This window comes from Phyllobates terribilis, unplaced genomic scaffold (genome assembly GCF_046119375.1).
Source record: "Phyllobates terribilis strain yellow unplaced genomic scaffold, ASM4611937v1 Scaffold_4__5_contigs__length_816908805, whole genome shotgun sequence".
Taxonomy (NCBI): domain Eukaryota; kingdom Metazoa; phylum Chordata; class Amphibia; order Anura; family Dendrobatidae; genus Phyllobates; species Phyllobates terribilis.
Window position 1 is genome coordinate 478,115,173 of NW_027362764.1, and position 25,815 is coordinate 478,140,987.

The 25,815-nt window shown below is 46.1% G+C and overlaps 1 protein-coding gene across 5 annotated transcripts in view; it reads right to left on the reverse strand.

The window, feature by feature from the left end:
* Positions 1-360: 360 nt before the first annotated feature.
* The window catches only part of LOC141264377 (mas-related G-protein coupled receptor member D-like), a 51,517-nt gene continuing 26,062 nt past the window's right edge, over positions 361-25,815 (reverse strand). The window contains exons 1-3 of one of the 5 annotated variants that reach the window (XM_073676667.1): positions 17,553-17,610; positions 3,605-3,670; positions 361-1,642 (exon numbers count right to left, since the gene is read on the reverse strand). In XM_073676667.1, coding sequence (XP_073532768.1) covers positions 630-1,604 — 975 coding nt within the window. In that variant the 5' untranslated portion in view covers positions 1,605-1,642; positions 3,605-3,670; positions 17,553-17,610 and the 3' untranslated portion in view covers positions 361-629. Of the gene's footprint in view, positions 1,643-3,604; positions 3,671-17,552; positions 17,665-19,659; positions 19,732-25,815 lie in introns of those variants that run through there. The other 4 variants (XM_073676665.1, XM_073676668.1, XM_073676664.1 and 1 more) reach the window with 4 other exon arrangements.

Genomic DNA, 25,815 nt, shown 5'->3' on the forward strand with positions numbered 1-25,815 from the left:
CTGAAGATTACCTTTAGTAATTCACAAGCAAAGGAATGATTTAAGAGTATATAAACTTTGAAGAACTTTTTCATATTCTTCATGGGCTTTAATTGCCTGCATATAAGTGGGTCCCGAGACCTTAACCATGCGCTGAATAGACCCTGAACAATGTGCAGTCAATGAGACCCTAGTACACATCTCTGTCTGAGCAGATACACAGAGCTATAACATTAGGAGTACAACAAATGTCATAATTTACCATCCAGACAGTCAAAAGGTGGAGTATATAAATGTACATTGTGGCAATTTTGTGACAAATATAATATAAAATATCTTTTATTGCTTATCATCCTTATTTTAAGAGTGAATAAAGCACATTAATAATAAAGTTTTAGTAAATTTCACAATTTTGCCTTAAAATATAAAAAAACACATTGTATGTAATATATTAAGCCAACTGTTCACGTTAGCATCATCGCTTCTATTTATATTGGGGCCATGACATCTCTACTGGACCCATTTTCTAACAGATATTGACATATTTTGGGAAACGTTTATTTAAACAGTAAAACGTAAAGTGTGATTTGTATACAGCTGGTCTATTATTGTCTATGCAAAATAAGTTAGCCAGCACTTGGAAGGTGAATTTAGCTGGAAGTATTGGTTGTCTGGTTACTTTTTGAGTCGTTATTTTCATCATTTTCTATTCTGAAGGCTCTTTCGAGGGCATCTTGAATGGATTGATTTTTCTTCTGTTTCCATTTTTTCCCAACAAGGAAATAGATATATGGGTCAAGTGCAGAATTAAGCACAGTACTATATAAACTAGCAAAGTGAAAAGCAAGCATATGCATATCTGATGGTAGCAGTCTGAAATAGATTAAAAACCATGCAAAATTGAACGGGATGACAGATGAGATAAATATAACAATTGCAATGATAATGATGATGTAGAACTTCGTTGGATATTGCTGGTTAAAAGTCCTACTTACTTTAATGAGCAAGATAATACTTGAACAAACCATAATAGGTAAGCAGATAACAATAGATAAACCAAAAGTCATGATCTGAACGGCTGTACACTCTGTAGTATGTTCGGAAAAAGCTTTGCTTGTGCATACCAAGTTCTCCGTGAGGGCCTCTGCACATCCAAGGAGCCAAAGTGATACACAGATGATAGTGGACAAGTTCTCAGGACGATGGCACTGGTACCAGAAGGGAACTACAACAGAGAGGCACCTTTCTAAACTGACGGCTGTGAGGATAAACGTTCCTGAATATTGTGCAATGTCATAGAAGATTTCCAAAAATATGTAAAGCGAATTCTTCCCTTGAAAATTTGGTTTTGGATTCATTAGTGTATTAATGTACAACATTAGTACTAATGAACTAAATATCAAAAAGAGGAAATCAGCCACTGACAGATTGATGATGTAAATAGTATACTTGTTCCTCTTTATCTTGAAGCAAAGATACCAAAATACAGTAATATTTCCTATCAAGCCAATAAGACAAAGTACTATGCAAATGGCAGCTGCTATGGTGAAATGAATGTAAGCATAGTCAACTCTTCTCTCCTCTGTGCCATTTTGGTTGATGTTATTTGAAGTTGTATTATTCATGTTTTAGGGAGTTGTAGCAAATAAATCTTCTTTTTAAACTGTTAAGAAGAAAAGATATACTTTATTAATAATTCTCAAATATGAGCAGAATATATTCATATTTTCACTTTACTATTTTAGATACTTGTTATCCTTCTTAAATTAGAATATGAGCCACCTATATTCTATAGCAAGACTTTTTTTAATCTAACATACATAATCTGTGGTAGAACGAGGTTTAAATAATTTATGGGAAGTATTAGCTAAATTAGATGATATTGTTAATACAATGCACTTTCAGATACTGTTATTGGCTGTACTTTGAAATCTAGAAATTCCATGGACAGTCTTTGAACTGCCTGCTCTCGTTAATGGGTCCTAGGAAACTCTTTGGCTTCCACTCTTTCACCGCCGTATAGGGAGCTATCCTTCTCCATGCAGATCCCTGGACTGTGTCAAGGAGTAGCTGCTGGCCATTGGAGCAAGTTGGTCTTAGAATAGTTTTACAGCCATATTAGAATTAAAGAAAATAGGTCAAGAACAAGATCAGCTGATAGGGACTTAGGATAGCAAAACTTAGGCAAAACTAGGAGGACTGAAATAGAGGAAGAATCATCAGTCAAGTAAAGGCTGAAATATGTCCAGAGTTAGGAAGGAGGGACAGTTGGGCTATGAAGCCTAGCTGGATCAGATATCAGAGTCAGGAAACATGTATAGCCCACAAGAGTATGAAAACCAAATTGGAAGGGACTAAGTAAACATGTGAGATTGGTCAATTTGGACACTGAAATCTGTCCTTTAATTTGTTTGCCGACCGTCCCTTTTCACAGACTGGTCAGCAAACCCTTATTTTCAAATACTAAACTATATTCAAATAACTGGGAGGAGATCATGATGCCGTGTAGGAAGATAAAAAACCTACAATAAGCAAAATGAACGAAAAACTCTGCTGTTAATAAATAAAAAGCAAGTGCATTTAAATAAAATAGGGTTCTTAGTAACACCATTCTTAATCAAAAATAGTATAAAAGCTATCCCACCGCAACAAGATGAACCCGTTCGGGATAGTCCTACACTGTCTAATATTAAAAACCCTACCATGTGTCAGGTGCCACGTGTAGGAAGATGCAAAATGTTTGACTGGGTGCAATGTGAACCACTCGGCTCTACTCGCACACCATACTGCACAGAGGTGCTGGTCCGAGCTTCCTCCCTGTAATCAGTACCACTTGCCAATATATAGTGATGCTCTTGACAATGGTAGTAAACAGAGCAAGAATGGGGTTAGGTGAGTATGTCGTAGACATATTTTCAAGACATGTCTGTGAGATGAAATTGGTGGAACTGGTATGTGCACACTGAGAAGTGAAGGAGGCACTTCTCTAAGCTTCTTCTACTCCCAACAGTTTACAGGCTATTTGCCACTGTTTCCCACCACCCATCCACCACAGCGGTGTCTTCTTCCCTTGTTGCCTGTGTTGCTCTCTCTCCCTTGGGGTTAACAGAGCAGTTTCTAGTGATACAGTTCTAACTCAGAGAATTAATTTTCACTTGCTGTACAATATACTGTATATTTTCAATGACTCACAGTGACATGCTGGTTACTGGCTTATGCTCAAGCCTCATCATCTGGTCAATGAGGTGCATTATTAAATAAAGACAATTGGGTTACTTATTTGAGATGCCTGGAGGTGGTTACAAAGTACTGCCTTGTGCCTTACATTATTAACCCCTCATGTAAAGCACAAGTGATGGATAGGGGTTAGTATGGGCACTCTAACTGGTTTGTTGCCATTAAGACTCATAGGCATCAAGCAGTGATGTACTGTACATTCAATACCTTTCTATTATACCTAGGTTCAACTATTTCATCACTTAGTACTACAGTAGGGCTTCTGCAGGATTGGGACAGACAGGCTAGCCTTCACTACATACATGCAATAACATGCCTAGGGTGCTCATAGTCCTGTCTTGATTTTCCTTCCTTACCGTACTTTTGGTAAGTATTAACCACTGCATACCTGGAATAGCCTTGAAAAAAAGATGATGTGGCACAGTGGACAGTGGACTCGCCATCACAATTTTACCTTGGAAAAAGGCATCAAGAAAAGAAAATCACAATTTTTCTTGCTTGAAACACAAAAACGAACTGTTCTTTAACTGCCTAATTATATAATCAATGTTATTTTGACGACATCTATCAGTGATTTTAACCAATTCCTGACATGCAGTGTCCGACTGGGATGCCAAGGGCCCACCAGTAATGTATACTATATTATATATATACATATATATGTATATACATATATATACTGTACATATACAGTATATATATATTGTAAGGTGGCTAATGGTCGCGTAGTTGATGGGAGGTATGTGTCACAGAGATGGCAGGTCTCTGTGATGTAACCCGGAGTGTTTTCTCTAGTGTACATAAGCACTAAGAGGATCGTTTGGTGCACCTGGGACTGGTTTACGAGTAGCTGTGAAGAGTTGGGCCAGTCTAGCTACCCACATACCTCACCTCTGGGTGTGGTTAACAGCCTATTTAATGGAGGCTGTTGTTTGGCACATCGTCTGTGTGTCTGGAGGGAGAAGGCCTCCTGTGTATATTTTGTCTCCAGACCAAGCCAGGATACTGGATGCTACACCAGCCTGAATGACCACAGCGATGGCTAACCAGAGACTTTGCTAAAATGACTGTTTTCTTGGTGTTTTTGCCTGCACTAAAGGCTGTTTGTTTGCATTTTGCTTTTGACCGGTTTATGAAGCCAATAAACCGTGATGGATATTAAAAGGAACATGCATCCTGTTTGCCTGTCATCGCACCTGAGTGAATACAAACCCCACAATATACAGTGGGTCCGGAAAGTATTCAGACCCCTTTACATTTTTCCCTCTTTGTGTCATTGCAGCCATTTGGTAAATTCTAAAAAGTTCATTTTTTTTCTCATTAAAGTACACTCTGCACCCCATCTTGACTGAAAGAAAACAGAAATGTAGAAATTTTTGCAAATTTATTAAAAAAGAATACCAAATGGCTGCAATGAAACAAAGAGTGAAAAATTTAAAGGGGTCTGAATACTTTTCATACCCACTCTAAACTGACCTGCGGTACATTTTTATAAATCTGCAACATATGAATTTCTTTCACTGTGCATATGTAGCACCCTGAGGATTCGGCTGCTACAGGGGTATTGCACCTCAAGCCAGAGGTGTGATATTCCACTCCCGGGTAAGGATGGAGTGTGGAACTGAGCTCAGTAGGCTGCATGCACTACACACATCCCATTTCCGGGGGACAGACCAATGGTACTCCCACTAGAGAAATGTGCAGGTACGACAGTGTCTGTCCCTGGCTGGAGTGGGAGGGGGGTGGAACATCCCAGTAGTGTAGGGGCAGATAGGGGGAGCAGTCTGGGTAAAGCTAGGAGCTCATTGGGTGCTGGTCACCTGAGCTCACACATAGAGGGAGTATATAAGGTGGGAACCATCTTAGATCAGGGTCAGTCTGTCAGAGTTGAGTCAGAGAAGCAGAGCAGCTCAGCCAGCTCCAAGGCCAAGAGACAGAGAGAGGAGAAAGAAGGACCCAGAGGGGGAGAAGAGGGAACTCCAAGAACCCAAAATTAGACCAGAGGGTGAAGAGTTGGCACAAGGGTACCGGATCCCAAGCTGGTGGAGGGCCCTAATCCTTAGCCAGAGACCGGAGGTCATGGGCAGGATCTGCCACGACCACCCACTAAATCCACCCGGAAGGCAAACCGTGAATAGGGTCAGGGAACCCAGAGACAAGGGTTTTACCAACAGGAGGCCCGAGGGAGCCGGACTTAGGTGGATCCCTGGTGGGGAAGGCCAGAGAGAAGGACAAGTCAGAAAGGGAGCTCAGGACCACGCTCCAGAATCACCTGGGGGTTGGCCGAGTCCAGGACCTGGTGGACGCAGCACGGCTCGGGCGGTCACTCAAGGCCGGAGTGACCAGAACAACAGCAGTAAGTAAAGACCCTGAACTGCACAGCCCGACTCTGAGTCTTATTACCACCCTCACTGCACCACCACAACCACCATCCTCTGCAACTGACCCCCTGAGGCTATACCCCTCCCGTTGGGGGTTATACTACCCGAAGCTGCACACACACCACCAGCCTCAGCGGACCCTGCTGCAGCGGCGGCCGTAGTGACCGCAAATCAACGGGTCGCGTAGTCGACACGAAAGAACATCCAGTAACATCTGTAGGACTGCCACACACTGAGCTTGACACCCTGGGCACGGACCGGGTCACCGCCACTCGGAGACTACAACCCCCATCTGATCCGGCTCCGGGTATCCCCCAAACAACACTGGCCCAGGGGGCGCGTCAACTTTGGCGTAGTCGGCAGGATAACGTGCCCGCAACAACCGGGTACTGCGTGCCTGAAGAGAAGTTCACCGTTACCTTAAAAAGAAGTCTCCCGCCGGTTCCGGAGGGTCCCCGCCAACGGACCCCATCACAGGTCGTTTCCCGCCGGTTGTCCGCCATTTGCAGCTTTTTCCCGCCATCCATGGAGTTTCCCGCCACTGGGAGACGATTCCCGCCATTTCCAAAGATTTCCCGCCTTGGAAGAGCGGACGCCATTATGGGCGTGCCAGAGGGTGGCAAGAGGCCACCTCCCATCGTGGGCCAGGTCGAAGAATGGCGCCAAAAGCGGAAACCGCGCCCACCAACAGAGACTGTGATGCTGGAAGTGTCCATCAGCGTGAGAGAACTGCCCCTGGAACTGACAATCACTAAGTTGCCCCGGGACCACCCTCAATGTGGGCGGAGACAGAACAAGAGAGCAAAGATGGGTGTCGCCTGGAGCAGTCTGGAGAGAGCGCACCCGGAGACAAGAAGTCTGGAGAGGAGTCCAGAGAAAGCCTACCCGGAGATGGAGGGAGAGTCAGGCAGCACCAACCCAGTGGTCAGGAGCCTGCTACAAGCCACAACCCCACTAGGCCTAGTGGAGGTCCTGGCACAGCTCCCCCGAGACCGGGAGTGTGCACAGACTGCGCTGGAGGGCCTCGCACGGAGGATGGCCCGGGTGCAGCGAGAGACGTTGGCGGAGTGGAGCCGAGAGATGGCCCAGCGGACCGAAACCCGTCAGCGGAGCACGCCACCCGAGACGAGGAGACAGACCGCCTCTGAGGATGGTGCAGGAGGAGTGAAGGCCGGAGACGGCGCCGAGAAGGGAGCTGAACGAATGGAGGCAGGTAAAGGGGACGTCTCTACCCCGAGCCGGGAAACCGCGTGCCTGCCCCAGCTCCCCGTCGCAGAGCCCGAAATTCCCCCTGCCGTGCCCGTCGCTGCATCGTCACCGCCGCAGACTAGGCCTCAACCGGAAACCGCGGCCGCGACCCCTGTGACGTCACGCGCTTCGACCCTGAGCGCGGCAAAGCAGGAAATACCATCGGCCTGGTCGCAAGGCCTAGTACACCCGGGCGCCGCCATTCCAACAGCGCCCCCTACCTCCGCGGAGCCACCAGCCTGGTCGCAGGGCCGAGTAACCACGGGCGCCGCCGTTCTTACGGTGCCCTTTTCCTTTAGCGTGCCCCAAGCCTGGTCGCAAGGCCTGGTCAACCCGGGCGCCGATACCACCACAGCGCCCATAACACCTAAAGTACCGCACCTGGGTGAGGACCTGTTCGCCCAGCATACGTGCCCGGATGGGCAGCCCTTGGTGTGGCCGCCGGAGTTTCACCATCCCCGACTCCGGAAAGAAAGACCCCTAGATGAGCCCCTGATTCCGGTTCCGAAGCCCGTCAGGAGGACCCAGCCCCCGCTAGAGGAGGCACAGTTTGAGTGGGACCCCACCGGAGGAGACCTCATGGGGTTCACTCAGGAGACTCGGGCGGCCGCAGCGGAGCGTGCAGAGTGCTGCCGCCAGCAGCTCGAGGTCTTCGAGAAGGAGCGGAGAGAGAGGCGGGTCCGGGAACAGCAAGCACAGATAAGGAGCGCGGAGCAGAAGAGCCGGACCAGGAGAGATCCCCGTGCAGCTCATGGTCCCCGTACCACCGGGACTGTGATTAAATTCAACCTGCAGCATGGGTGGGGCTTCATAAGAGACCATCATACCCCCGGCGACGTCTTTGTCACCCGCAGAGACGTAGAAAGCCATCTGCCGGAGGGACACAGAGGTCGTGACCTGTATGTAGGGGACGAGGTCACCTTCACCCGGCACAAGTGTGCCAAAGGACCCTACGCCCTCCATGTGCATCGCCTGACGGAGGAGGAGCTGCGGTGTGAGGAGGAGCAAGAGGACCCGGACGGGTCTGAATCCAAAGAAGGAGCAGGAGGACGCCGTCGTTAAAGTACGGTAAAGAGACTGTAAATAGTTACCCATCGGGGTACAGTGAACTGTTGCTGCTTTAAATATGTCCCCGTTGGGACAAGAGTGAACTGTTAACCCGTGTGTCCCTATTCCCATTACCAGGCCGAGGACTGAGAGCGGCCATATTCCCCTTGTATATAGTTGCGCTTTCTAAGGCGCCCTCTACAGGTTTTATAGGAAAACCGTGTTTCTTTCTTAAAGAGACTGTCGCACTTTACCCGGTCACAAGTTGCACCGTGGCCGGAGGAACAAGAATGTTATTTATATGAAAAGTTTTATTGCTGATAATATATATGATGTTTTCTATGTTTATGTTTATGAAAAAAATTGTATGTTTGTGGATGTTTTTTATATCTTACAGCCCGAGGGCGTGCTGTGATTTACCAGGGGGGAATGTAGCACCCTGAGGATTCGGCTGCTACAGGGGTATTGCACCTCAAGCCAGAGGTGTGATATTCCACTCCCGGGTAAGGATGGAGTGTGGAACTGAGCTCAGTAGGCTGCATGCACTACACACATCCCATTTCCGGGGGACAGACCAATGGTACTCCCACTAGAGAAATGTGCAGGTACGACAGTGTCTGTCCCTGGCTGGAGTGGGAGGGGGGTGGAACATCCCAGTAGTGTAGGGGCAGATAGGGGGAGCAGTCTGGGTAAAGCTAGGAGCTCATTGGGTGCTGGTCACCTGAGCTCACACATAGAGGGAGTATATAAGGTGGGAACCATCTTAGATCAGGGTCAGTCTGTCAGAGTTGAGTCAGAGAAGCAGAGCAGCTCAGCCAGCTCCAAGGCCAAGAGAGAGAGAGAGGAGAAAGAAGGACCCAGAGGGGGAGAAGAGGGAACTCCAAGAACCCAAAATTAGACCAGAGGGTGAAGAGTTGGCACAAGGGTACCGGATCCCAAGCTGGTGGAGGGCCCTAATCCTTAGCCAGAGACCGGAGGTCGTGGGCAGGATCTGCCACGACCACCCACTAAATCCACCCGGAAGGCAAACCGTGAATAGGGTCAGGGAACCCAGAGACAAGGGTTTTACCAACAGGAGGCCCGAGGGAGCCGGACTTAGGTGGATCCCTGGTGGGGAAGGCCAGAGAGAAGGACAAGTCAGAAAGGGAGCTCAGGACCACGCTCCAGAATCACCTGGGGGTTGGCTGAGTCCAGGACCTGGTGGACGCAACACGGCTCGGGCGGTCACTCAAGGCCGGAGTGACCAGAACAACAGCAGTAAGTAAAGACCCTGAACTGCACAGCCCGACTCTGAGTCTTATTACCACCCTCACTGCACCACCACAACCACCATCCTCTGCAACTGACCCCCTGAGGCTATACCCCTCCCGTTGGGGGTTATACTACCCGAAGCTGCACACACACCACCAGCCTCAGCGGACCCTGCTGCAGCGGCGGCCGTAGTGACCGCAAATCAACGGGTGGCGTAGTCGACACGAAAGAACATCCAGTAAGATCTGTAGGACTGCCACACACTGAGCTTGACACCCTGGGCACGGACCGGGTCACCGCCACTCGGAGACTACAACCCCCATCTGATCCGGCTCCGGGTATCCCCCAAACAACACTGGCCCAGGGGGCGCGTCACATATGCATTTTATTTGTGGATTTTCCCCATATACTTCAATGAGATGCCGAAAAACCCCAGGAAAAAGCCATATATACATTTTTAGTGTGTAAACGCAATAATAATAATCTTTATTTTTATATAGCCCCAACTTAGTCCACAGCGCTTTAAAGACATTATCATTGCTGTCCCCATTGGGGCTCACAATCTAGATTCCCTATCAGTATGTCTTTGGAGTGTGGGAGGAAAGTGGATAACCCAGAGGAAACCCATGCAAACACGGGGAGAACATACTAACTCCTTACAGATATTGTCCTTGGTGGGATTTGAACCCAGGACCCCAGCGCTGGTAAGCAACAGTGCTAACCACTGAGTCACCATGCTGCCCTAAAACTAATGTAATTCGCACATGACTTTAACAACAGTCTTAGTAAAGCTAAGTAACTAGTATCCAAAGAAAGCAGTTCTATTTAAAACATGACATACCAAAAAGAGACAAAACCTCAGCAGAAAAAATAAATAAATAAAAACGCATTTTGAAAAAACGCAAGTAACCTAATTTATATAAGTGGTGGAAATTTGCTGCAGGAAATCTGCAATATCAAAAACTCACCAAATACTCATAGTGGAAACGTAGCCTTAAATGATCACATTATGTATCCTAAATGATCATTAAAAAATAAATAAATAAAAACAAAATCACTATTTTGGTCACAGTGCACCCCCCCACACACACACACACAAAAATTAAATAAAAAGCCCTAAATGGTACAAGTAAATTAAAGCTTACTCCGCAAATATAAGTTGTCACACACATCCATCAATGACAAAAAAAAGTTATGTTTCTCCCAATAAAATGTTACAAACCAAATATCTTTTATTTTAGTTGTTTTTTTTAAGTATAAAAAATAAATAAAATTATTTAAACTTTGTATCACCATAATCATATTATTTACCTGATGTTAACTTGGCATTTTTTACAGCACAGTAAACACTGTAAAAATGAAACCCATTCAATAATGTTAGGATTGCTGTATTGTTCTATTCAATACCACGGAATTTATTTTCCTGTTTCGTACTATATTTTATGGTAAATTAAATAGTATCACTCAATTTACAACTTATTCCATAAAATATAACCACTCATATGGCTATGTAGACAAAAAATATGGCTCTTGTAAGAGTGGAATAGGAAAAAAAAAACATAGAACTTAAAGGGAACTTGCCACTGTATTCATGCTGCACAAATCATGGACAGCATGAATCAGAGCCAGGCTGCACAATTGTAATCAGGTATTCTTTAGGCTTCATTTACACATCCGAGTTTAAACAAGTATGTGAAAAAATGGTACCGTGTCATCAGTGTTTTGGGTCAGCATGTCATCCGTGTATGGTCTGTGTGTCTTTACCATCAGTGAGTCATTATTATTTTGGATCAGTATGTTATCTGTGTATGGTCAATGTTTCTGTTTTAACCATCAGTGTCAGTGTTCTGGATCAGTGTGTCATCAGTGTGTGGGTCGTGTGTCCGTTTTTGCTATCAGTGTTTTTCACAGATGGATAAATAAGCACATTACAAAGCTTCTAGTATAGTTTACAAAGCTAAACACAGACAGCAAAGAAATGTCACACGGATGCCATTCTGCATGTATTTTTCATGGACCCATAGACTTGCATGGGTGTTATACTGTGTAGATGATGATAGGCATAGTATTAGATCTGTCTTTGATCAGCTAGTCATCCCCTGGTGTGTTGGCCAGCTGTTAATTTATCCCAAACTAGGTCCCACAATCCCCCTCATCTGATACTATAGTCTGCTCTGTAAATCTAGAAGCATCATAAGGGGTGCATGTGTGTGGGGTGCATTCATGCGTCCTCTTAAGCAAAGTGTACACGTGGCCAAGTGTCCAGCAGTTATTTCAATGGCAGTTAGTCAGTGCACGAGTCAGGTAACCCACTCTTTGTACTCTTCTTTAACTATGTACTTTACTTTTATGTCCATCTTCCTGTTTGCTTTTGTCATTCACATTCACCGCCCCATCCCCCCTTCATCACCACTCATTCACATCTGCCACTCTCTCCTTCCCTCTCCCATGTACAGCTCCCATGCTGATTTCAACTTCCTGCAAAATCTCAGCCCATCTTGTCCAAAGATACTTCACAAGAATCCATGTCACAAATCCAAAAACTATTTGCTCTTTCTCTTTTTACTGCTTCTACTTATTTCAGGGGATGTCTCTCCTAACCCTGGTCTTCCCTTCAACCCCTCTCCCAACTCACATCAAAACCTTGCTAACCTTATTGTTGTACTCCTTCATCTCCATCTTTTAATTGTGCACTTTGGAATCCACTGTTTGTATGCAACAAGCTTCCTTTCCTGCACAACTAATTTCTGACTAACTCTCTCACTCTGCTGGCCCTTACTGAAACCTGGATTCAGGATTCTGACACTGTCTCCCCTGCCACTATTTCTCATTGCAGCTTACATTTTTCCCATTCCCTGAGGCCTCGGAACAGACTTGGTGGTGGAGTAGGCTTACTCCTGTCCCCACAATGCACTTTTCAGATGATCCCCCCAGTTCCATCACTCTCATTCCCTTTTTTTGAGGTCCACACCATCAGGCTCTTCTATCTCCTCTCCATCAGAGTAGCGGTTGTATACCGTCCTATATAGTCACCCACCCAGTTACTTGAACATTTTTCTGCCTGGCTGCCGCATTTCATGTCCTCAGAATTACCAACCTTTATCCTGGAAGACTTCAACATCCCCATAAACAGCCCCACCTCCCCATTTGCATCCCAGCTTCTATCTCTAACCACTTCTCTTGGCATGTCACAGCTTTCAACCTCTGAGACACACAAAGATGGTAACACCCTTGATCTAATCTTTGTCCAGCTCTGTTCAATCTCCTACTTAGATAATCCACATCTTCCCCTCTCTGACCACAACATTCTATCCTTTGCGCTCACAAATCCTCGCCTACCCCAGCACACTCCTACCTATCACACTTTCGAAAATCTACAAGCTATTAACCCTCATACACTTACAGACTTCCTACGCTCATCAATGACAACAAGCTCCTCTTTTTCCTGTCCTGATCAGGCTGTATATTACTATAATGACACTCTCAGAGGCACCCTGGACCAAGTGGCGCCCCTCTCCATCAGAACCTCCAAACACAGAGTAAAAGAGCCCTGGCTCACACCGCAAACTCGATTTCTCCAGTGATGCTCAAGGAGAGCCGAATTCCTATGGAGGAAAACTCGCACACCAGAAAACTTTATCCACTATAAATGTATGCTAAGAACCTATAACTCTGCCCTTCACCTTGCTAAACAGACTTTCTTCACCACCCTGATCGCCTCACTATACAACAACCCAAAACAACTCTTTGACACCTTTCACTCCCTTCTCAGTCCTAAAGAGCAGGACCCTAGCACGATTGTTTGTGCTGATGATCTGGCCTCCTTCTTTACAGAGAAAATAGAAAATATCCATCAGGAAATCAGCTCCCAGCCACCAAGTGCAGTGACTCCCATCCCTTCCCACATGTCTTCTGACTCACTCTCCATATTTGACCCAGTCACAGAAGAAGCAGTCTTCAGGCTCCACTCTTCTTCCCATCCTACTACATGCACTACTGATCCCATTCCCTCACACCTACTCCAGTCTCTCTCTCCAGTCATTACTACTCTCCTAACTAAAATCTTCAATCTCTCGCTCTCTGCTGTTATCCTCCCCTCCACTTTCAAACACTCTATTATTACTCCATTATTAAAAAAAAAACCTCTATTCACCCATCCTGCACAAATAACTACAGACCAGTCTCCACTCTCCCCTTCATCTCTAAATTCTTGGAGCGCCAGGTCTACTCCCACCTTACCTGTTACCTCTCCACTCACTCTCTTTTAGATCCATCACAGTCTGGCTTTCGCCCCTTACATTCTACAGAAACTGCATTCATCAAAGCGACCAATGACCTTTTGACAGCAAAACGTAATGGTGACTACACTCTGCTCATTCTTCTTGACCTCTCTGCAGCTTTCAAGACTGTTGACCACCATCACATACTCTCTATGTGCCACTAAATCGGCATAAAGGACACTGCTCTCTCCTGATTCTCCTCCTATCTTTCTGACCTCTCCTTCAATGTATCGTTCACTGGCTCCACTTCTTAAGCTTGTCCTCTCACTATTGGGGTCCCTCAGGGTTCAGTCCTTGGCCCTCTGCTCTTCTCTATCTACACGGTACCAATTGGACAGACCAACAGCAAATTTGGCTTTCAGTACTATCTTTATACTGATGACACACAACTATACACTTCATCCCCTGACCTTACCTCCACTGTACTAGAGAACACTATTGACTGTCTGTCCACAGTTCCCAACATTATGTCTGCTCTATATCTGAAACTCAACCTTTCCAAAACTGAACTTCTTCTGCTCACACTATCCACTTACCTCTCCTCCTGACATTTCCCTCTCCATACGTGGCACCACCACGCAGGCGCACTGTCTGGGTGTTGCGTTTGACACCAATCTTTCCTTTACCTTCCATATACAATCTCTTGCCTGCTCTTGCTGCTTGCACTTGAAGAATATCTCTAGAACCGCCCCTTTCTCACCATGGAAACAACAAAAACCTTAACTGTTGCCCTGATTCACTCTCGCCTTGACTACTGTAATTCTCACTCGACTTTCCCCTCTCCAGTCCATCCATAACGCAGCAGCCAGGGTCATCTATCTGGCTAATCGTTACTCGGACGCTTCTGCTCTGTGCCAGTCATTGCACTGACTGCCCTTACATTGTAGGATCCAATTTAAGTTGCTTGTTCTCACCCACAAAGCTTTCCACAGTGGATCACCCACCTACATCTCCTCCCTCATATCTGTTTATTGGCCTACCCATTCTCTACGCTCCGCAAACGACTTTCGACTAACATCCGCACTAATCCATACCTCCCACTCCCGGCTCCAAAACTTCTCCCGAGTTGCACCTCTTCTTTGGAATGCTCTACCCCAAGAAATTAGAATGAACTACAACTTGCACAGTTTTAGGCCCTCACTAAAAACACATTTGTTTAGGGCGGCCTATCACGTTCCCTAATTGAAGTCTTCTTATATATAACCCATTCACTATATCTCTGAACATAATTCTCCATCAAACTCCACTGCACCCAAAAGCACATTTTGTGTGACCACCACCTCATTGTAGATTGTAAGCTCTTATGAGCAGGGTCATTGTAATTTTTGCTTTAATTATGGTATTATCTTTAACTATGTTACTTATGACTGTTGCATATGAACCTCTGAATTGTAAAGCGCTGCGGAATATGTTGGCGCTATATACAGTGGGTACGGAAAGTATTCAGACCCCTTTAAATTTTTCACTCTTTGTTTCATTGCAGCGATTTGGTAAATTCTAAAGTAGATTTTTTCTCATTAAAGTACACTCTGCACCCCATATTGACTGAAAAAAACAGAAATGTAGAAAGTTTTGCAAATTTATAAAAAAAACAAAACTGAAATATCATATGGTCATAAGTATTCAGACCCTTTGCTCACATACTCATATTTATGTCACATGCTGTCCATTTCCTTGTGATCCTCACTGAGATAGTTCTACTCCTTCACTGGAGTCCAGCAGTGTTTAATTAAATGGATAGGACTTGATTTGGAAAGGCACACACCTGTCTATATAAGACCTCACAGCTCACAGTGCATGTCAGACCAAATGAGAATCATGAGCTCAAAGGAACTGCCCAAGGAGCTCTGAGACAGAATTGTGGCAAGGCACAGATCTGGCCAGGGTTACAAAAGAATTTCTACATTACTCAAGGTTCCTAAGAGCACAGTGGCTTCCATAATCCTTAAATGGAAGAAGTTTGGAACCATCAGAAGTCTTCCTAGACCTGGCCGTCCAGCCAAACTGAGCAATCGTGGGAGAAAAGCCTTGGTGAGAGAGGTAAAGAAGAACCCCAAGATCATTGTGGCTGAGCGCCAGAGATGCAGTAGAGAGATGGGAGAAAGTTCCACAGTCAACTATCACTGCAGCCCTCCACCAGTCAGCCCTTTAAGGCAGAGTGGCAAGATGGAAGCCTCTCCTCAGTGCAAGACATATGAAAGCCCGCATAGAGTTTGCTCAAAAACATATGAAAGACTCCCAGACTATGAGAAATAAGATTCTCCGCTTTGATGAGACGAAAATAGAACTTTTTGGGGATAATTCTAAGCGGTATGTGTGCCGAAAACCAGGCATTCCTCATCACCTGCCCAATACAATCCCAACAGTGAAACATGGTGGTGGCAGCAGCATGCTATGGGGTGTTTTTCAGCTGCAGGGACAGTACGACTGGTTGCAATAGAAGGAAACATGAATGCGGCCAAGTACAGAGATATCCTAGATGAAAACGTCTTCCAGAGTGCTCTGGACCTCAGACTTGGTCAAAGGTTCACCTTCCAACAAGACAATGACCCTAAGCACAAGGTTAAAATAACAAAGGAGTGGCTTCAGAACAACTCTGTGACCATTCTTGACTGGCCCAGTCAGAGCCCTGACCTAAACCCAATTGAGCATCTCTAGAGAGACCTGAAAATGGCTGTCCACCAACGTTCACCATCCAACCTGACGGAACTGGAGAGGATCTGCAAGGAAGAATGGTACAAGATCCCCAAATCCAGGTGTGAAAAACTTGTTGCATCATTCCCAAGGAGACTCATGGCTGTACTAGCTCAAAAGGGTGCTTCTACTCAATACTGAGCAAAGGGTCTGAATACTTATGACCATGTGATATTTCAGTTTTTCTTTTTTAATAAATTTGCAAAAATTTCTACATTTCTGTTTTTTTCAGTCAAGAAGGGGTGCAGAGTGTACTTTAATGAGAAAAAAAAATTAACTTTTTAGAATTTACCAAATGGCTGCAATGAAACAAAGAGTGAAAAATTTAAAGGGGTACCCACTGTAAATAAAGATTATTATTATTATTGCATTGACACTTTTCATCTGTGATACCAAAAAAAATTGACATGTCCCTGAGAGTGTTGCACGGACGCACAGTCAGTGAAAAAACACACATGTGAATAGCCCCATAGATTATAATGGATACGTGTTGTAGCCATGAAAAAAATGTATACAACATGTACTGTATGAGCAACACGGACGTCTGAAAGAGGCGATAGTCTGTAATTGTCAGACATTTCAGACAAAACATGTGGGACTGTAGAGAGACCTGACTAGCCTGGTCCAATAACGGCCGGCTTCTTCCCAAACCACTCCAGTTGATTGATAAGTCTCTACCTATGTACATACGTCAATCACCTGGAGTGGTGCAGAGCGAAGCATCTGCAAATTAGTTTTTTTGGAAATGCTGCAGCGTTCAGAGTAAAATATACCTGACTATAATTTTGTAGCCAGGATCTGATTCTTGCTGCATGTGGTTTGGGCAGTATGAATAGAGTGAGAGGTTGCCTTTAAGAGGTAGATTTGACTAATAGTGCCATAGACAATGTGGCATTGTAGTGGAGGCAGGGTGATTGATAGAGCTGCATTTCAGATTGCATAACCTGGCATGAAGAAGTTGTATTCTTGCTTTTTAATGTTCTTATATTATGAGACAGAAGCACAGCTTTACCAAAACAATCTCTAGTAACATAACAATTGTATACTAACACATAAGCGAGAAATCAGTGGATACAATATTCATTGACATCTGGAGGTGGTGCATTAGACTGAGCAAATAGTGCACGTTACCAACAGAAGTCATAAAACTGAAATGTGCTTGTAAATATGCATGTAGCATCAAAATGATTGTTTTCTAGCACCATTCTCACTTTAATGTCATGATACATTAATGTATACAACATATGAGACAGCAGCATGCATGATATGATTTCTTACATTATTCTAATAAATTCTACAGCTGATTGCAGAATCATTGCACACAATGAAATGAGGCAGAATAAAGGAGGGCGCCTTAGTTACCAGTATGCAATACTGTACCAAGAAAACAGTCACCGGCTAGAACAATAATATCTGGAAGTGAGATTGGACCAACCTGTAATGTCTCTCTCCTCTTCACTGAGTGGTGGATTATCCAATAAAGTCATTTTATAATTCAGAGGTGAGAATGGCTGTCCCTGCCTTCCTGACAGCCCTAATTATCTGATGCTTTATAGGTGGAGCTACATCACATAATAAAAGCTGCAGGACATGAGCAGTTCCAGCACAGCATAGGATATGCAATAATTACATACATAAAGGAAGTAATAATACATACAGTATATACATATTAATTTCATAATACAATCCTATCAGTAAAATGAAAACAATGTAGCTTCACGTCTACTAATGACAGTCTTAAAATAGGACTGTAACAGATATGAAATGTATTACGTATATGAATGACACTCAGGGGTGGATTAAGAGTAGCAAGGGCCCCGGGCAGTTTAGAAGGCGCGGCCCCCCCCCCACCTGATTTATCATGTGACATGTCACATGATCCCCTGTGATAGATCATGTGATAGTTCATGGGAAATTAATTTGCCACAATATTAATTGTGCTGCCCCATCTGAGAGCAGCAGAATATAGGGGCAGATACCCTGATTCCAGCGATGTGTCACTTTTTCAGCTGCTTGTTGTCATTTTGAGAAAATCACCGTTTTATCTGCTGCAGATCTAGCAGCTCTCTGAATGCTGCGCTCTGTATAGCCCCACCCACACCACTGATTGGCAGATTTCTGCCCATGCTCAGTGTACACAGAAATCTACTGATCAGTGATGGGGGTGGGGTCCTACAGAACTTACTAGTCATCTAGTGATAATTACCTTCTGACAAATCAATGATTTTATCAAAACAACACTAAGCAGCCCAGTAAGTGACACATTACTGGAATCAGTGCCTCTAACCCTACATTATGCTGCTCTCAGATTAGGTGGCAAAAACCTGATGACAGATTCCCTTTAAAGGAGCTGTAAAGACAAAAAAGTTTGTATTAAAAAAATACAAGCCATTTGTGAAATTAACTTTTTTCATTGTTAATTCACATTAGACTGTATCTTCAACACTTTTGTCAGCAGGTCTTATTACAAACTCTGAATAGGGCAGCTCTCTCCCTCTCCCTCAGCAGAAAGTCACAGCATGGTTAAAAAACGGGATCTTTTATGATTTTCTCATAATAAATAAAAACGGACATGCAAGTCCTCCAAACTATTTTCCGTTTCTGTATAGGGGAGGTCCTAAATCTTTCTTGTTCTTTAGTTGATCACATGTCAAAAAGGCAAAGCATTTACTATGAACTCGCCTAAAAAAATATACACTTAGAGAGTAATATCATCATCTGCATGTAAATATTCCTTGACTCTAAGGGCTCGCTCACACTGTCATATAACACGGCCGAATGCTATGTGATGTTTTATCGGATAGGACTCGGCCCTATGTTATACTATGGGACAGTGCAGATCTGCGATTATTGGCATGAGAAAATAATCTCATTCGATATTCAGACCATGTGCACCCATACAAGTCTACGGGTGCACGTAAAACATTGGACTGCACTCGGATGTCATCCAAGTGCAGTCCGATGAACACTCACAGAGACTATGGAGAAGATGGAGAAATTAAGTTCTCCATCTTCTCCATATCTGTGCTGCGAGAGAATCGGATCACACTCAGTTGAAGCTCTGACAGAGTTTGAGCCGAGTGTCATTAGCATAATTGGCCCTATTCTCTTGCATGAGAGAATATATGGCTTAGTGAGTGGACCCTAAAACTGAATAGTAGTGACGGACAGGCACCTCACAAGCGGGATCCATGTAGCTCTCAGATGTCATGTAGGTAGGGCTTCATTCCATGGGGTAGGGCTTAATTTCAAGGTATATAAAAAAAATGGACTTCAAATAAAAATTAAATGAACACAAAAAGCACTAATTGAATTATTTTTTTTGTATTTATGTTTCCAGCCCCTTTAAAAACCCTTTGAGAACCATGGCACATATATGTCCCAGAGTTTTAAACTGGAAAAAAATTTGATTGAATAAAATTTAAGGTCCTCCAAGGTTTAAGTAGGTCATAAATTCATATGAATACTTGCTCATACAATTGCACATGCCAAAAGATGAAGAAGAACAGAATCAAAAATATGACATTAAGTGGAGCACTTACAGGTATTCAAGGTGAAAGAGACCAGCAAAGGCATCGTCTCGAATGACAGTAAATGAGTTAGAATTCAGCAAGCTGAAAATGAAGACAGCAGGTTAGAAGCGAACCAGACTTTATGGTGCTCAGAATTAGTCAAGCAGAATTTATTGACTGCTGTTGCAAAGCACTGAGACTCCCGCAGTGTATAGATGGCGCCGTGCGGCCTCCCGCTGTGTATAGATGGCGCCGTGCGGCCTCCCGCTGTGTATAGATGGCGCCGTGCGGCCTCCCACTGTGTATAGATGGCGCCGTATAGATGGCTACGTGCGGCCTCCTGCTGAGTATAGATGCCACATGGTGCTCCCCCCAGAGACAGCAGGAGGCCGCACAGCACCATCTATACTCAGCGGGAGACCGCACGTAGCCATCTATACACAGCAGGAGGCCATATGGCGACATCTATACTCAGCGGGGGGCCGCACGTAGCCATCTATACACAGCGGGGGGCGCACGTAGCCATCTATACACAGCTGGGGGCTGCACGGTGCCGTCTATACACAGCGGGGGGCCGCACGTAGCCATTTATACACAGCGGGGGGCCGCACGTAGCCATAAATACACAGCGGGAGGCCGCACGGCGCCCCCCCCAGAGACATCAGGAGGCCGCACGGCGCCAACTATACTCAGCAGGAGGCCGCATGCAGTCATACACACACACAAACATATACAGACACGCATAAACACATTTGAAACACAAAAATACATACAAACAGACATCACACAATGACATCTGCCCACACACACACACACAAACAGACAGATATTACACACACACCTGCCCACACACACACACCTGCCCACACACACACACACCTGCCCACACACACATCTGTGTGTGTGTATGTATAGTGTGTGTGTGTATGTATAGTGTGTGTGTCTGTATAGTGTGTGTGTATGTATAGTGTGTGTGCGTGTATAATGTGTGTGTATGTATAGTGTGTATGTATGTATAGTGTGTGTGTGTGTGTATAATTTGTGTGTGTGTATTTTTTTTTTAAGTTAAAAACAAGTAAAATGCATGTGGCATCAATATCAAGACTCCAGATATAAGGGCCTATTCACACTGAATTTTGCAATGCATTCATCTCCTCTTTCCGGGCTTCTATCTAAATGCCTGAAAAATGGCATTCAGATGGGCCTTGACATAGCCATTGATTTGAACAAAGGCAAACCGAGGCTAAAGTCTGAATCTTTAGGCTCCATTTGCTCTGCTTTCAGATGTCTCATTTCAGACAGCACAATCCTGAATTTCAGGGATTCAGTTGTAAGCCTTGTGTAAAGACCTGAATGCAGCGCTGAATGTAGTGTGAATAGGTCCTTACATCCTACACCACCTCAGGGGATTGTTGTTATGGAGTATTGCCCCTGGGTGACCGCAGTTATGACCACCACCAGGGCTCGCGGTCACCCACCCTAGCTTTGGTATTCTGGGGAGCTGGTATAATGAATATCTGAGAAGAGCCCTAGAGAAGCAAGAACATTGGACAACCAAGAGGTGGTGGCCTCAAGTCAGGTGTAGTGTTCAACAGGGCAAGACTTTCTAACCTGCCCACACACACACACACACACACACACACATATACACACACCTGCCCACACAGACACACACACCTGCCCACAAACACACACACACACACCTGCCCACACACACACACCCACACACCTGCCCACACACACACACACACCTGCCCACACACACACACACCTGCCCACACACACACACACACCTGCCCACACACACACACACACACACACACACACACACATATACACACACACCTGCCTACACACACACACCTGCCCACACACACACACCTGCCCACACACACACACACACACACACCTGCCCACACACACCTGCCCACACACACACACCTGCCCACAAACACACACACACCTGCCCACACACGCACACACATATACACACACACACACCTGCCCACAAACACACACACACACCTGCCCACACACACACACCTGCATACACACACACACATACCTGCCCACACAGACACCTGCCCACAAACACACACACCTGCCCACACACACACCTGCCCACACACACACATATACACACACACCTGCCCACACACACACACCTGCCCACACACACACACACACACCTGCCCACACACACACACCTGCCCACACACACCTGCCCACACACACACACCTGCCCACAAACACACACACACCTGCCCACACACGCACACACATATACACACACAGACACCTGCCCACAAACACACACACACCTGCCCACACACACACCTGCCCACACACACACACATATACACACACACACACCTGCCCACACACACCTGCCCACACACACACACACATATACACACACACACATATACACACACACACCTGCCCACACACACACACACACCTGCCCACACAGACACCTGCCCACAAACACACACACACACATATAAACACACACTCACCATCCCCCGGCTCCATTCCTCCTGCCTGCTCTGTCTCTTTTCTGGTGCAGCACTGCAGGCCGGGGCGCACTGCGTGACGTCACAGCTAGGAGACACAGCCGCGAACAGGGCCGTGTCTCCTAGCAGTGACGCGGCCGGGCCAGCACTGGGAAGTTAACTGCTGCAGTGCTGGCCCGGCCGATGAAGAAGTAGCGGCGGCCGCTGCTGGGGGAGCGGTCCGGGCCGCCCCCCCCTCCCGCCACTGCTACCGCTATGTGCCGCGGCGGCCCGCACATATAATGAGGGCAATCCGGCATTAGACACCCCGCCTGGAGCCGCGGGCCCCCTGCCGGCTCGGGGCCCCGGGCGGTCGCCCCGATTTCGCCCTCATTATAATCCGCCTATGATGACACTTTACATACTGCATTATCTTTTCAATCAATAATGAAGTTACTGACAAATACCTTTACAATGAATTATATCCACATATGATGTGTGCAGTGTTAATGTTTCTCAAAAGACTCTGCTAAAGTAAATGGGATTAAAGCAAACATGTCCTTTCTAGTGTTGAGCCACCCCCGTAGTGTTCGAGTTCGGTTCGGTTCGTCGAACACCCGTGTGTTCGCCGAACTGTTCGTCGAACTGTTCGTCGAACACCTTCGAAAACCGTTAAAACCAATGGCAGGCAAACAAAAACACATAGAAACACATAGAAAACACCTTCACAGGTGTCCAAAAGCTATCAAACTGCTCAGAAGACACAACTAACACATGGAAAAGTGACAAGTACATATAGTCATGCGAAAAGAAAAGAGGTGGAGGAGTAAAAGGAGGGGGAGACACAGATATAGGCATGTCATGCCCTTCTAAAATCCAAAAAGTGAGAAGCCGACACGTTCAGTCCGCTCCTGCCCGTGCCACCTCCGTGTCGCCGGGTTTGTGCCAGAGCCGCGGTGAACCCTGACGGCCAGCCCCCCTCTCCCAATACTGGTGCCTGTCCGCTGGTGGGTCGAGCGAGCCCCCCTGTGGTGGAGGCAGCTCTAAGCTTTTTAATTTAAATTGTCTCTCTAATTTGAATGAATACACTTTAAATCCATTTACAAGGATCTATTGGAGGGCAAGTCTCATGCCAGCAGCCGCGTAATTCCAGCTCCTGTAGCGTCCACTAAAGCTGCTGCAGTTAAAAAGCTTTTATAAGGATCGAGCTCGGCTGTCCACCGCAAGGCATCCTACTGCCAGTCCCAGCCCCTATGCCTTGGGGTGCCTCCTGATGCTCTTCACTGAGTATCCCGTGGTCCCGAAGCATTTCCTTTGAAAAAATTAAGTGTCCAAACTACAGGTGGTGTAGCTTGCTTAACAGCCGGGATAATCCGCTGACTAGCAGACACTGCTACTAGGCACAAAGTATTTCCTGGGCTAGATGCAGTTAAAAATTTGTAATTAGATACTCTCGTTGGATGCTGAGAAAGCATTCCATAGAGTCTCCTGGCACGCCATATATGATTCTCTTAAAAAGCTTGGGGTAGGGGTCTAGGGGACCCTTTTATAGCCAAAATCACGGCCCTGTATCACAATACGTCACCTAGGCTGAAGATAAATGGAACTGTAGCACCCTGAGGGCTCGGTTGCTACAGAGGTATTGCACCTCACCCAGAGGTGTGATATCTCACTCTCACGTAAGGATGGAGTGTGGATCAGGACCTGACACCTGCATGCATTACACCACATTGCCGTGGGGCAGGGCGACCAATATGCCTCTGAGATGGGCACGACAGTCCCTGTCCCTGGCTGGAGTGGGGGGGAGGGAACACTGAGGAAGGGGAACCCTGTAGTGCAGGAGCAGGGAGGAAGCAGTTCCTGGGTGCATTGAGAAGGGAGTATAAAAGGTGGGCACCATCTTAGTTCAGTGCAGAGAAGTCTGAGCAGAAGTGGCAGGGAGCAGGGGCTCTGCATGAGCTCTGCTCCGGAGGCGGGCCTAGTAACAGAGGCCCAGGCCTGGAAGAGGGAGAAGGAAGGAAGAGGAGCGGAGAAGGCTCCAGGAACGAGGAATGAAGGGATCCCAGGGGTGCGGACGGGCGAGTCGCCACCGCACGCCCGAATCCACCTGCGTGGAGGGGTCAGGCCACAGGGGGAGACCGGTCCCCGAAACTAGTGGAGGCAGGAAACGACCCTCAGCTAGAAACCGGAGGCTGTGACATTTTATGTGGCGCAGCCCCTCGCTACACCCGCTAGGAAGGCACCACATAGGGTCAGGGAAACTGGCGCCAAGTTTACCAAGAGGAGGCCCGAGGCAGCCGGACAGAAGGGTTGGTAAGAAAGGCCAGACAAAGGACACACAAAGGGGGTCCTGTGAAGCGCTCTAAAGTTATCTGAGAGTTGTCTGAGCCCCTCACCTGGTGAGCACAGTACGACGTGGGCAGCCGTTACCTGCAGACGTGGTCTGGATAATAAGAACTGTGAGTAAAGGCCCTGGACTGCATCACTGACTCCGTGTCGTTACTGCTGCTGCCCTGCACCATCACCCCCATCCTCCGCATACACTGCCCTGAGGCTATACTCCTCCCGTGGGGAGTTATGCTACGCTCTGCTGCACCCACAACACCAGCCTCAGCGGTCTGCCCTGCAACGGCGGTTCACTCTGACCACAATCCACGGGTGGCGTAGTCGGACATTTAAACATCAAAACCACATAAATAGTTCCGCCACTGGTTTGACCACCCTGAGCCACGGAACCGGGTCGCCGCCACGAAGACTACAACCACCAGCATCCACCAAAAAGGGTCCGGCTCCGGGTGTCCCAAGGCCCAGGGGGTGCATCAGAACATTTTCATCACCTTTCACAATCACCAATGGGACAAGGCAGGGATGTCCTCTGTCCCCTCTCTTATACATCCTAGTGACGGAGCACCTGCTCTCATCAATTCGCCATAACCCCAATATTAGGTGGATTGAGGTGGGAGGCACCAAGTACAAGTGCTCTCTATTTGCCGATGATGTCCTAGTATATATCACTCAATCACATATATCCATCCATGCTGTTATGGCTGAAATAGATCACTTTGTTATATGGTCAAATTTTAAAATCAATGCAGCGAAGTCTGAGGCCCTCGATGTCTCCCTCCCCAAATCCATATAGGATTCCATCCAGTCCAACTTTCCCTTTGCCTGGCCCTCACAGGGTATCAAATACTTAGGAATTCCTATTCATAGAGACCTCTCCCATCTATGTTATCTTAATTTTGGGCCCTTTATTGAACAACTCCATACAGACCACGGTTGGCAAGTTAGAACTGTAAGATTCACTACGTGAACCACTGGTGTTTTGTGGAAAAGCACATGTACACTGTGTTCCAAATTATTATGCAAAAAGTGTTTAGGAGTGATAAGGGAAGAATTTGTTTGTTTGTCAGTTAAACTCATTGATGGTGATGTGTGTCAGGGCTCTTTATATCACTGTAAGCAATTGCAGACACCTGTGCTAATTAGTTTGGCAGGTGTGTCCAATGAAAGGCAAGACTACTTAAGAAGGCTGTCTCACATTATTAAGCAGCCTACATTTTCTGCCAAAATGGGAAAGAAAAAGGATGTGTCGGCTGCTGAGAAGCAACAAATTGTGGAGTGTTTAGGTCAAGGCATGACTACAATCAACATTGTGCGATGATCAGGATGAAGTGTCTTGGCAATCAAG